Source organism: Nansenia antarctica (assembly GCF_963989245.1).
Source record: "Nansenia antarctica genome assembly, chromosome: 5".
NCBI lineage: Eukaryota > Metazoa > Chordata > Actinopteri > Argentiniformes > Microstomatidae > Nansenia > Nansenia antarctica.
In genome coordinates this window covers 13372282-13384843 of record NC_137690.1, presented here as the reverse complement: position 1 = coordinate 13384843, position 12562 = coordinate 13372282, and the positions used below count along the sequence as shown (strand labels likewise).

General features: G+C 48.7%; 1 protein-coding gene across 1 annotated transcript in view; it reads left to right on the top strand.

Moving 5' to 3' along the window:
- Window positions 1–1061: 1061 nt before the first annotated feature.
- The window catches only part of ptch1 (patched 1), a gene marked incomplete at its 5' end in the record, with an annotated part of 46166 nt that continues 34665 nt past the window's right edge, over window positions 1062–12562 (top strand). The window contains 2 exons of the mRNA XM_080530481.1: window positions 1062–1229; window positions 2617–2809. Of these exons, the coding sequence (XP_080386607.1) occupies window positions 1062–1229; window positions 2617–2809 (361 nt within the window). The remainder of the gene's footprint in view (window positions 1230–2616; window positions 2810–12562) is intronic.

The following is a 12562-nucleotide window of genomic DNA, read 5'->3' as shown; positions in this document are numbered from 1 at the left end:
TTTCATTAAAAGGGAGAACAAACTACAATAATAACATTCGATTTCAATGGTCTTGATTTACAATTGGCCATATATCCCCTGTCGGGGTGAATAGTAGCCTAGATTTGGAATTGTCAAGTGTTTTTATTTACACTGTGTAGTGTAATCCAGTAAACTGTCATTATAACATTCGGTCTTAAATATAGGACCTCCCCCAGAACGGCTGTAACTTGAGGCCAAGCTACCACCATCGGGCCCTGTTGAAGAAGAAAAAACAAAGTTAAAAAGTGCAGTTCTGACATTCCTTGAGCCCCCCTAAGACGAACAGACTGCGCACTTTGCCTTCAACGTGTGTTTTCTTCAAGAAATGCTTCTTAAAGTAATGTAGTTCCGTGTAGAATACCACAACTCTCCAGTCTTTGGGTTGCGCGCAAACGCACAAGAGGGCTGGCTTTCTCTAAAGGCTCCCCTGAAGTTTGAGACGCACACACGAGGGTAATCCGCTTGGGTGGTCTCTCTACTTTAGTGAGCTGTTGCTAAGCAGCTAATAATAGTCGTGTTTGCTGAGTAATTTTTGCCCTTCTGGAACCAATCAGATGCGAGAAAGTCCGACCATCTGACAGCCCTGGAGGCGGGATTTCGATCCTTTTTTCGCTCTTACCCCTCCTCCTCTGTCTCCAAATGGAGAGTGGTCTTTTTTCTCATCTATTGAATCTCAGAGTTCGCCGTGTCGCGCGGCCCAGGGGAAGACCACATAGAACACACAGAATGCTACGACCATCGAACGCTCCGAGCCGCCGTTTTGCAGACGTAAAGCGCTTTTTCCACTTGCGCTTTTTGAAATAATCAACTCTTTTTTTTGGAGAAACGGTGTAAATGTGCGAAGCGGTGGAGACCTCCGGATCACGAAATGTTGGGATGGAAGGCGCAGACTTTGACTCGCCGTCTCCAACAGGAGTATGATGTACTTTGCGGGTGTGAGATCACCGAGAGTGAAACTTTGTTGCCTTGGGATATCACTACACGCTTTCGGGGAAATATTATAACGTGGAAAGCGATAAGCAGCGCGCAGTCTCCGCAACATGGCCTCGGCTGCTGATGCCTCCTTCGAGCAGGAAAATAGGGACCCCGATCGGCCGAGGATAACGCGGAGGACCAGGGGGAACTATCGCATAACAGCGCCGGATTTGGATTATTTGCAGCGTCCGAGTTACTGCGATGCAGCTTTTGCATTGCAACAAATATCCGAGGTGCCCTTTCTTTTACATGATAGTGTGGGATTCTGTGGTTGAGGTTGTATTGCAATGAAACAAACCAACTTTGAAGTCGCTAGGTAACGGGATAGCTACAGACCCGTCCCGGGCTGGGCAGAGGGAGAGTGTTTGAGAGTAGGCTGTTATTGAATAGGCTATGTTTCTTACTATGTAATACGAATGTGCTTTCCCTGTGTTTCCTTCAAATCAGTTTCGGAAATATTAAGTGTCATGTTGTAGTGTAGTCTAATCTTCCCAATAGTTATAGCGTGGAAACAGTTTTGATAACGGTCACCCGATCCATAGTGAATATTCAACTTAAGCACAATTTAAGTGTCTCAATTACCTTCTCGCTTTGCTGTATTTGGACTTAAAGTTGCACACCTTTTAACTGCCCAGACGTTTGTGCGATATTATCTTTACTGGGGGAGTCGTTCTCCGTTCTCTTTGCTAAAGCAAAAATCCATGTGGCTGCCCTCTTCCGTTCACAAATATTGTCGTAACTCCCTCCGTGATGGCTACTCCACTCCCCGACTCAGATCACACAGGCTGCTCTATGGGAATGGAATTGTGTGGTGTGGTGTGTGGGTTTTTCGGCCGCGTAAAAGCCCACGTGCACTTTTTTGGGGGGGTTAATATGAATATCATAATATGATACAATGTATCGAGTCTCGCGCGCTGTTACACTGTGTCAGCCAGTGACTGCTGGCCATGCTGCGCTCTTTCCCTGTGTGTGTGTGTGTGTGCGCGCGCGTGTGTGTGTGTGTGTGTATGTGTGTGTGTGCGTGTGTGCGTGTGTGCGCGCGCGCGCGCGTGTGTGTGTGTGTGTGTGTGACAGAGAGAAACAAAAAAAGTATGACTGCCTATCATCCCAAACCGCTTCTCATGCCTCTGGCTCGCTCACTATCTCCTTTCCTCCCTCTACGTAGGAGGTCCGACCGCGGTCCTTTTGGCCAGAATAACACTGACGTTGATGTGCAGAACAGTCAACAGTGATGGAGCCTAGTAGCAGGCCTAATCACAGTGCACATATTGCCCTCATTATCACTATTAGTCATTGTCGCTTAGGAAGGCATACATTCAACCGGCTATTGACATGTAACTAATAGTGTGTTATGCATTTGTGTTAATCATCTTAACCTAATCATATATCAATGAACATGTCGTTTAACCCACTTCGATCCAATATGCGCCTATATGTTTATTTTAACGAAGTCCTCTCACCACACATCGGTCCAATACGCGTCTATTATTGTGTATTTAACAAAGTCCTCTTACTATAACATTAAGCATATGAATGATGAACATATTGATTGATTACTGGGTGGATTGATCAATGCATCAATTGTTTGGGTAGTAATATGGGGACTTTCTCTTGTCGCAGGGGAAGGCGACTGGAAGGAAAGCACCGCTATGGCTGAGAGCGAAGTTCCAGAGACTCTTGTTTAAGTTGGGCTGTTACATACAAAAGAACTGCGGAAAGTTTTTGGTTGTGGGCCTCTTGATATTCGGAGCTTTCGCTGTCGGCTTACGGGCAGCTAATTTGGAGACCGACGTGGAGAAACTCTGGGTAGAAGGTAAGAAACTCTCTTTGCTTATTGTTTTGATCCTTATTTTATGAAATAATATCGTATGTTGTTCATTTTTAAAGAATAAACAAAGTATGGAGAAGGATGGGGTTGGGTGGGAGTGGAGAGGGCTGGGGGGTCTGCCAAACAAACTGGGGGGATTGTTTATTGTATAGAAGACTGGCAAGGGGCCAGGTCTGACTTGAAAATCATTTATTTCGTTTCATGTTATGGTTTTTGTTGCTTTAGGTACGTCCAGTTAACGGTATGGGCGCGCAGAAAGAATACTGACTTACGCAACAATTTTCTGTAACTTGAAAGTAAAGTTGTTATTAAGTTCATGAGAGGTTTTGGAGAGAGGAAAATTTGTCAAAGCCGCCATTTTGTAAGAGTGTGTGCGCGCGCGCGCGTGTGTGTGTGTGTTCTGTGTGCGTGTGTGTGTGTGTGTGTGTGTGTGTGTGTGTGTGTGTGTGTGTGTGTGTGTGTGTGTGTGTGTGTGTGTGTCTGCCTGCCCCCAGCAGTTGAATGTGATCCGCGCACAGCTCGGAGACTGTGTGTGGTCCCGTTTTGGACAGCTCTCAACTTTCCAAAAAGATTTGTCTCGGCTGAAGGGAAAATGCGGAGTGCGGACAGAAACGCATGTTTACAAAGTAGACCATCTGAAACTTTAATACATTCTATTCTTCTCAGAAATACTTTATACAGAATAAGTATATTTTTGGGGGAAAGCGGGCTTTGAGTATGGGTGGTGATTTTGGGGTAAGGGGGAGGGGCAGTTTTTTTCCCCCTCTCCTTTGATCTACATTCCAGCAGTTACATACATGGGTATTTGAGTAACGAATGGATAATCAATTCACTTTTTTGTGTGGAATAGAAGCTGTTTGAAAAACATGGTTACAGTCAACTCAGACTTTTGTTAGAATAAAGCCTCACAGTTATGGTTGTTTTGTTTAACATAATCTATTTTTGGTGTGCAGTGTGTGTTGTTATTGGCCGATTTATTTACGCAGTCAGTACAAATGGTACTATAGTAGATTAGACCACGAAATGAACACTGAACACGTCGGCAGAAATACAACTTATTTCTCTTTCCTTGAGCCAAGTCCTCGGGTTTGCCTTGCGTGCCATCGGCTTTGACAGAGCGTGGTCTTCTAATCCACCGCGCAGGCGCAGTAGCGTTGCCTGCAGCTCACTCAGCAAGGGACAGTCAAGCCCTGAGCCCTCTGATCATGTAGTGCTGTAGCTACTACTTTAAGTTACATAACATGTTAATACTGTGTTGTAACACCCATATTCAACATAAATAACATTTTAAAGTAAAATAAAAAATAAAATAATATATATGTATATATATATATTTTAGTTTTTGTCACAAATCCCTTCACAAATCTTATGCAGGTGTTCTGAAAGTGTTCATGTTGGATCTTTGAAGGCCAGCTGCACTATTATGTTTTACTGTGACATTAAAACATAATGTGATGATGGTGTAACTAAGTGGCTCAACACATTGGTAAAACAGCATCCAGTTGTTTCTCCTACCCTGGACACTTCCTGGTCTTAGCCAGTTTTATGGTGCCTCACACACACAAACACACACCTGTCAACAGCAGTGTAACATGGGGGTGAGCGGTAGCCAGTTTGACCTCTGAGACAGTACCTACTTTTACTCAGATCCTTCCTTTGGACCTTGTGCACATTAGACACACATACTCAAATGTGCGCAACACAGAACACACACACTTGCTATTTATCCATTACTTTTAGGCTGTTTCCATAAATGTCTGTAGTGGCTGCTCTTTGTACACATCTTCATACACACACACACTCTCTTTCTCTCTCTCTCTCTCTCTCTCTCTCTCTCTCTCTCTCTCTCTCTCTCTCTCTCTCTCTCTCTCTCTCTCTCTCTCTCTCTCTCTCTCTCTCTCTCTCTCTCACACACTCACATGCTCGCACACACAGTGGGCTGTGGTGTGTTCCCAGGTCCCAGTACGTGACGGGTTCCAGATGCTGGTTCAGAGAGATGTGTTTGTTTAGATTAGGCTGCACAGCTGAGGGATAGATTAGTTCTGCCTGGACAGTGGAACGTTGCACTGGGCCGTGCAGGGGGGACTGGCCCATCGTCTATGAGAGGAAGAGGGACGGGGGGGATGGGGGGGACGGGGGGTGGGGGGGGTAGAGGAGTAGAGGAGTAGAGGAGAAGACGTCTGTTTATGTTTCATTTGGACCCGTCCTCCATAGGTGACCTCCTGACGACCCCACCGGGAAGCTCTGGCTGTTAGGACACACACACACACACACACACACACACACACACACACACACACACACGCACACTGACACACACACACACGCACACTGACACACACACACTGACACACACACACACACACACACTGACACACACACACTGACACACACACGCACACTGACAAACACACACACACACGCACACTGACACACACACACACACACACACACACACACACACACACACACACACACAGACACACACACACACACCCCCACACCACATAACAGATTTCTCACTGGAACATAGTGGAGTTGGCTGCATTGGTGATCTCATACTGTCTTTCGTCACCTGCTATGTTTGTACTTAGGGTCCATCCTACCAGTTCATTAGTTCTGGACTGTTCTGTCCTCGGCTCTGTTTATGCTAGAATCCTCACGTGTCCAAGCGTTTGTTAGGATCGCCTCTCTTCACTCAGTATTTGCCCAGTACTCCTCCTCGTAAACACTTAGACACAGGAAGCTCTGTTTATTCGACAAACTGACGGATGGAGAGTTTCCATTCACAAAGAATGGACTGTTTCAGCCTTCAAACGCAACCACACATGAGTTTTGTTGTGCCCTTGTGGTGCGAAGCTTTGAATCCATTTGGCCGCAAAACGCATTTGTTGAATGACCGCTTGTGTATTCTGTCCAGATCACACACACACACACGCATTCTGGAGATAAGCACTGTCGGTTTATCTGGATTAGGCCACAAACAGGAAGTGGCAAGCCATAACAGGAAGTTGTAGTATTGTGGACTCTCTCCTCTCCCCCTTCCCCTAATATGGCTGCCCTCTTACTTAGCTTACTACACACTTCGGATACTTTATATTATTTTCCATATGCTCTCTGTACTTTATGGTTGCAGTAATTATCTGCCACTTTTAATGTCAGCAGCTTGATTTCTCTACAGCAGAGTTGTCAAAGGAAGAAAAAAAACAACAACTAAAAGTTCCTCCTTATAGTGGTTGGAAAGTGGAGCCATCCCTTGGCATTCTAGGTTAACACAAACACAGGCCAAATTGTAAAGAAAATAGCAGCGCCGGCTGACTCTAATTAAAACAGTATCGCGTAAACATTGGCCTTCCTGTAGGCCGGCCCCTCGCTTGCCCTGTGTGCCGAGAGGGGCTGGGGAATGAGAGAGAGAGAGAGAGAGAGAGAGGGTCTGGGGCTGGGGGGTGAGAGAGAGAGAGAGGGTCTGGTGCTGCGGGGTGAGAGAGAGAGAGAGAGGGGCTGGGGCTGGGGAATGAGAGAGAGAGGGTCTGGGGCTGGGGGGTGAGAGAGAGAGAGAGGGTCTGGGGCTGGGGGATGAGAGAGAGAGGGGGTCTGGGGCTGGGGGGAGAGAGAGAGAGGGTCTGGGGCTGGGGGGTGAGAGAGAGAGAGAGAGAGAGGGTCTGGTGCTGGGGGGTGAGAGAGAGAGAGAGGGTCTGGGGCTGGGGGATAAGAGAGAGAGAGGGTCTGGGGCTGGGGGGTGAGAGAGAGAGAGAGAGAGAGGGTCTGGTGCTGGGGGGTGAGAGAGAGAGAGAGGGTCTGGGGCTGGGGAATGAGAGAGAGAGGGTCTGTAGGGCTGTGGTGCTGGGGCTGGGGGGTGAGAGAGGGGCTATGGGACTGTGGGGCTGGGGGGTGAGAGAGGGGCTATAGGGCTGGGGGGTGAGGGTGAGAGAGAGAGAGGGGCTATGGGACTGTGGGGCTGGGGGGTGAGAGAGGGGCTATAGGGCTGGGGGGTGAGGGTGAGAGAGTTTGGACAAGAGTGGGTCGAGGAGATTGGGTCCAGGGCTAAGTCGTGGGTAATGGACTGCAGGTCTTGTGAAAGGCTGGTGCTGTGGTGTTGGGATGGCCTTCCCTCCTGGCCTGGGTGGGCTGCCATGACCTCCCCCAGCGCCCCTGCCATCTACTGTATACTATAAGCAATCTTTCCTCTCCCTTCCTCTGCCTTACCCTCCTCTCTTCTCCTCTCCTCTCCCTTCTTTACCCATACCCTTACTCTTCCCTCCTCTCATCTCCTCTCCCTTCCTCACCCTTCCCCTCCTCTCCTCCCCTCTTCTCTCCTCTCATCTCCTCATCCTTCCTCTCCTCTTCCCTCCCTTCCCCCCTCTCTCCTCCTCTCATCACCCTTCCTCTCCCTTCCTCACCCTTCCTCTCCCCCCCCCCTCCTCTCCTCTCCCTTCCTCTCCTCTCCCCTCCCCCTCTCCCCTCCCGTCCTCTCCTCTCCTCTCTAGGGTGGGGCCAGGGGCCAGAGGCCAGGCCTCCAGGGGTCTGAGGTCATTGATTGGAGGCTCCGCTATTTAAAACCTCACCTGATACTCACCCTGTGGCCCTGGTGAAGAGTGAGGTCTCCCAGCAGACAGACGGAGGGATGGAGGGAATGAAAGAGACATAGAGAGGGGTAGAAGTGGAGGAAAGCAAAGACAGAGAGAGAGAGAGAGAGAGAGAGAGAGAGAGAGAGAGAGAGAGAGAGAGAGAGAGAGAGAGAGAGAGAGAGAGAGAAAGGAAAGAGAGAAACAGGGAGAGAGGAGGAGAGGGGAGGAAGGCCACCGGGACAGCAGCTGTCACCAGTAGACCCTGTAGTTGTTTGTGTCTGCTGGGAGTGCGAGCGTGTTTTTAAGCGAGTGTGTGTTTCATGTTTCAGGAGTGCGTGTGTGTGTGTGTGTGTGTCCATTGACTCTTGTCCCTCCAGCAGAGGGCAGTCTGATTTTATCTGAGTCAGATTTTTTGGATCTATCTGTGTTTATTGCAACATATCTGTCAACAATTATAGCTATCAACAATCGGAATTAAGTTTATCAAGACTAATGACTGTTGGGATTAGTTTAACAGCGATTGCGCAGACAACTGTATTGATGTCGCAATGTATTGTATTGCTGGTGTGTGTGTGTGTGTGTGTGTGTGTGTGTGTGTGTGTGTGTGTGTATTGGGTGTCTGATGTATGCTTTACAAAGTGTAGCGTCATTTCACTAATGTGCGTCATGTTGGTCTGCCTGCTATCCGGACTGTAGGAAAGCTTAGCTGAGCTGAGTTAGTGGTGGCCTTGTTGTCTTACTGGTTGTAGTGGAGAGTTAGAGAGCTGTGTAATGTTGTGTGCATGCCGCAAAAGGCCTTGTCACCCTTTCATGTGGAAGAAGACGAGGAGGAGGGGGAGGAGGAGGAAGAGGCTTCAGAATGTGGCTTTTCTCTATTGAGAGGATTGTGGTTTCCATGATTGAATTATCCCAAGTTTTTGATGTGTATGGGAGTTAACACGCACACGCGCGTGCACACACACACACACGCACACACACACACACACGCACACGCACACACACACACACACACACCAGACCCCTCTCTGGGTTTTCGGTTCTGTTGGAGTGAGGAGGTGGTTGAATGGGGCTGGCAAGGCAGGCTATTTCTGCCGCCCTCCCCTTGCCATCCAAGCCTCTCCCCTCCCCTTTACTCAAATTATTCTCTCTTTCTCTCTCTCTCTCACTCTCACTCTCTCTCTCTCTCTCCCTCCCTTTACTCATATTATTCTCTGTCTCTCTCCATCCGCTTTCATTTAGCAGACGCAACCAATCAAACATACGCAAATGTTGATTTTCTAACAGAACACGCAATATACTCATCTCACTCACCCACACACACACTCGAAACTGGACTCGATTACACTGTAAATTTGTTTATCAATTCACTCCAAACAGGCCTAAGCCTCTCTATGAATAACATTCCAGAATGTTGTGTTTAACTTTACGAGTTGATGAAATGTGCAGGCTTGCTGCTGAAGGATTTAGTGTGGGGAAAACATCATGGCGGTGCTGGTGTAAACGGACTTATACCTCCGCTTGGAAACGTTTTACATCACCACTTAAAGAAAAAAAAGTTTACTTTACAATTACTTATATTGCAAAGTAAAGTTGAAATAAGTTGTAATAGTTCACTAGTATGTGTGCGTGTGTGTGTGTGTGCGCACGCGTGTGTGTGTGCGCGCTCCAGAGGTAGACGGACTCCCATTCACAAACGACATCCTGAGATGCCTCCAAGCGCTCTGTTTACATTCTGCATTCTTTTAGACGCTCTTATTCAAAAACCAGAGCCCTGCGAATGACCGACCGCAAGAGACTGCTCCAGCACTACCCCTCCCCCTCTCCCTCTCTTTCTCCCTCCCTCTCTCTCTCTCTCTCCCTCTCTCTCTCTTCCCTATCCCCCACTTTTCCTCTCTGCCGAAAAGGTCTCTTTACCCTAGCCCCCTCCCCCTGTGCCCCTCCCTCCCTCCCTCCCCCCTCTCGCAGGGGAGAGTGGCCCCAGAATGCCAGATGTATTACAGAGTGAGGCACGGCAATGTAAACACTCAGCCTTGCCATGAGAGCAGGGTGGTCTGCCCTCCCTCCCTCCTTCCCTCCCTCCTCCCCTTTCCTCTCCTTCACTCCCCTCCCTCCCAACGCTGGCGGCCAGAGGGGCGGGGAGAGGGAGAAACAGCAGAGAGGGGGAGGGAAGGAGAAGGAGTATAGTAGCTGTAGTGTGTTTGTGTTTTGGCTGCAGGGCCGGCAGTACTGGGAGCTGGGGCTTGAGCTGACGTCTGACACGAGCAGGAGTGCTCTCGCTCTGTCTGTGACTGAGGTGTGTGTGTGTGTGTGTGTGTGTGTGTGTGTGAGAGAGAGAGAGAAGCAGGAGAGAGAAGGAGAGATCACACATACACATGTCACAGCCAAAATAAACCACCCCACACAAAACGGAGGTGTGGCCAGGAAATCAAGTGATTTAGTTTCATACTTTTGAAATATATTTTTGGTGATACTTTTTAACTGTATTTTTTTCTTCCCGGATGATAAAGTGTACTGACTGAGTCTCGAGTCTCGATACCTGTGGGGTCCTGCTGTTTTGACTGTAGTAACATGGAACATGTCGCTACATCGTAGACCTACCGAGGTGAATCACTCATTGCGTTGTAATCGCCTGGTAATGGGAAACAGTAGTCCCCTATTCAGCTGGCGCAGCAACAAACCTGCTTCACCATAATATTGTTGAATAGTACCGTGGGAATTGTATTGGAATTGGAATGCAGGAATCTTTAGTGAAGCAGGTTTGTTCCAAATGCTGTCACCTCTGTAGGAACAACATTGGGTTGTATTCATAGTGAATCATTCATAGTGAATACAACCCAGTGTTGCAGAAGTGACAGCATTTTGAGGTGCCAGCCCCAAAAAAAAACGGGTCAGGTATGTCGCCCCCAACAACCGTACTGTTGTGATCCAGCCCACTGTCTGAGCCACGGAGGAGACGGGCTGTCAGAACGCAACAAGATAACCAGGGCGAGGCTCCCAAACAGGAACACCTTGTGACCCCGCCGCGGAGCAGTTTGTAACGTGACCCCCCCCCCCCCACCTCACACTCGGCAGCATTCCCCCGGTGCTGTGGGGTCCTGTGGAATGTGTGATTCTGGGATACCTGGAATCAGAGGCCATCTTTCCAGGAAATGACAAGAAAAGAGATGGCTGCCTGAGATTGGCTGCTCTGGCTCATGTCACGGTGTGTTATGGCTGGGCTCTCGGCCAATCACACTACAGGACAGGCGGTAGGAGAGAGGGGCTCACCTGGGTCGTATTCGATAGGCACCAAGAGAAATCCGCTTTGAGAGGGGAACTGAATGCAATATTTTTTACTGGAGAAGTTACCCCCACCCCCATTTAATGGGTCTCTATACATATTAGATACATAGATACACAGATAGGGAAATTCAGGTGTTTCAGCAGCTCCAACCACAAAACAACTAAATAAAGTGACAATTAATAGACTAAAATAAATGAGATCAAAATACAAAACAAAGATAAACCAATAGACAATTGGGACCTCATACAGTAGGTTCAATGTAACATCCCCCAGCCTGACTCTGATGATCCCAGATGGAGCCAGCCAGAGAAGGAGTTGTGCAGTGTTATTGCCGCAGGCAAAAAAAAATCTCCTATAGCGTATGTTCAAAACAATTTTCCTTTTTTATTGACATTAGACCATGTTTCAAAATCAATACCTGATGTTTAGGGGGAAAAATATATATTCTTCTTGCATAAGTAAGTCTGTCTCTTTCACAGTAGTCCTGTTCTGATGCAGTGGTGGCTGTCGTCATGGAGTGGACTGTGTGTTGGTGAGGTCATCCTGTCTCATCAGACAGAGAAGCCATGGCTATTGTGGCGGACGAGAGAGAGAGAGGCCTCCTCCTCCATCTCTGCTCAGAAAGGAGACTCCCATCTCAAAGCTTTGGAAATGAAATCTCTTGTCCCCTTGGTTTTGTCTTTCACCCCTCAATTGATATATCATTTTGCCCGACATCTCGAGTGTTTTGGTTGAAGCACACACACACCACCTCCACAGCGCATAACACACACACACACACACACACACACACACACACACACACAGACACACTCTCTCTCTCTCTGTGTCTCCCTTAGCGTTCCTTACTTTTTTTCTAGTTGCAGTGCAAATCCAGTGAACTTGAATAGGGTTTTTTGGGGGCTGATGGCGGGGCAAGGAGGGGGACCTGAATGAAGGCAGCAACGTGGAAGAATCTGCCCATTGAGCAGTGTGTGAATGTACACCTCGGGCCCAGGGGAAGCAGCATTGGGAGCCAGCCGACTGCTAAATACACCCATTTCAGGGCTAGCAAGGCCGGACAGGTGATTAGCATAATTAGGGGTGAGGGGGCCATACATATGGTAATGTAGGGGGGAGGAACTGGCAGCTGGGGTGTCACATTTGTGTCAGGGGTCGGGATGGGGGGGGTGCTAGGGGTGGTAGTGGTGGTGGTGGTGGGGGGGTGACATTGTGCTACAGCTGCAGGTCAGAGCACCTCTCTCTCTCTCTCTCTCTTTCTCTCCTGTCACCTTCTCCTCACACACCCTATCCCCCATTTCTCTCTCTAAGAAGGACAGGCAGAGAAGAAGGAGGGAGTGATTACAGAGGAGTTGGGAGATGAGGAGATGATTGGTGTTGGCCAGATAGGGTCTCTGCTCTCTTTCTACCCACACATAGTCTGTTTTCTGCTGAGGTATGTTTGTGTATGTGTGCGTGCGTACGCGCGTGCGTGTGCGTGTCTGTGTGTGTGCGAGCGCGTAGTGCAGGTGTGTGTACATACATGCAAACCTAGATGAGGGGCCAAAAAGGACAGATATGTAGAAGAGGGATAGGCCTACAACGGAGAGACTAATGTGTAAGAAGGGATGGATAAAGAGCTATGGGAAGGAAGGAGGGATAGATAGAGGGAGAGGGATGCGCCAAGAGACATAGCCCTGGAGCGTATGGGGCTGTCAGGGTGGTTAGTGGGGTCAGGGGCGCAGAGAGGTGATCTGGTTTGGGGGTCTTCCTCGTCCCTTCAGGGGGTCTGGCTGAGAGGGGCCTAATCCAGCTAATCCTGCCCCCACCCCAGTTCTACACAAGCATATCACACTGCCCCCCAACTCTCATCCTCTGCCCCCCCCCCTACCCCCCCAACACCCACAT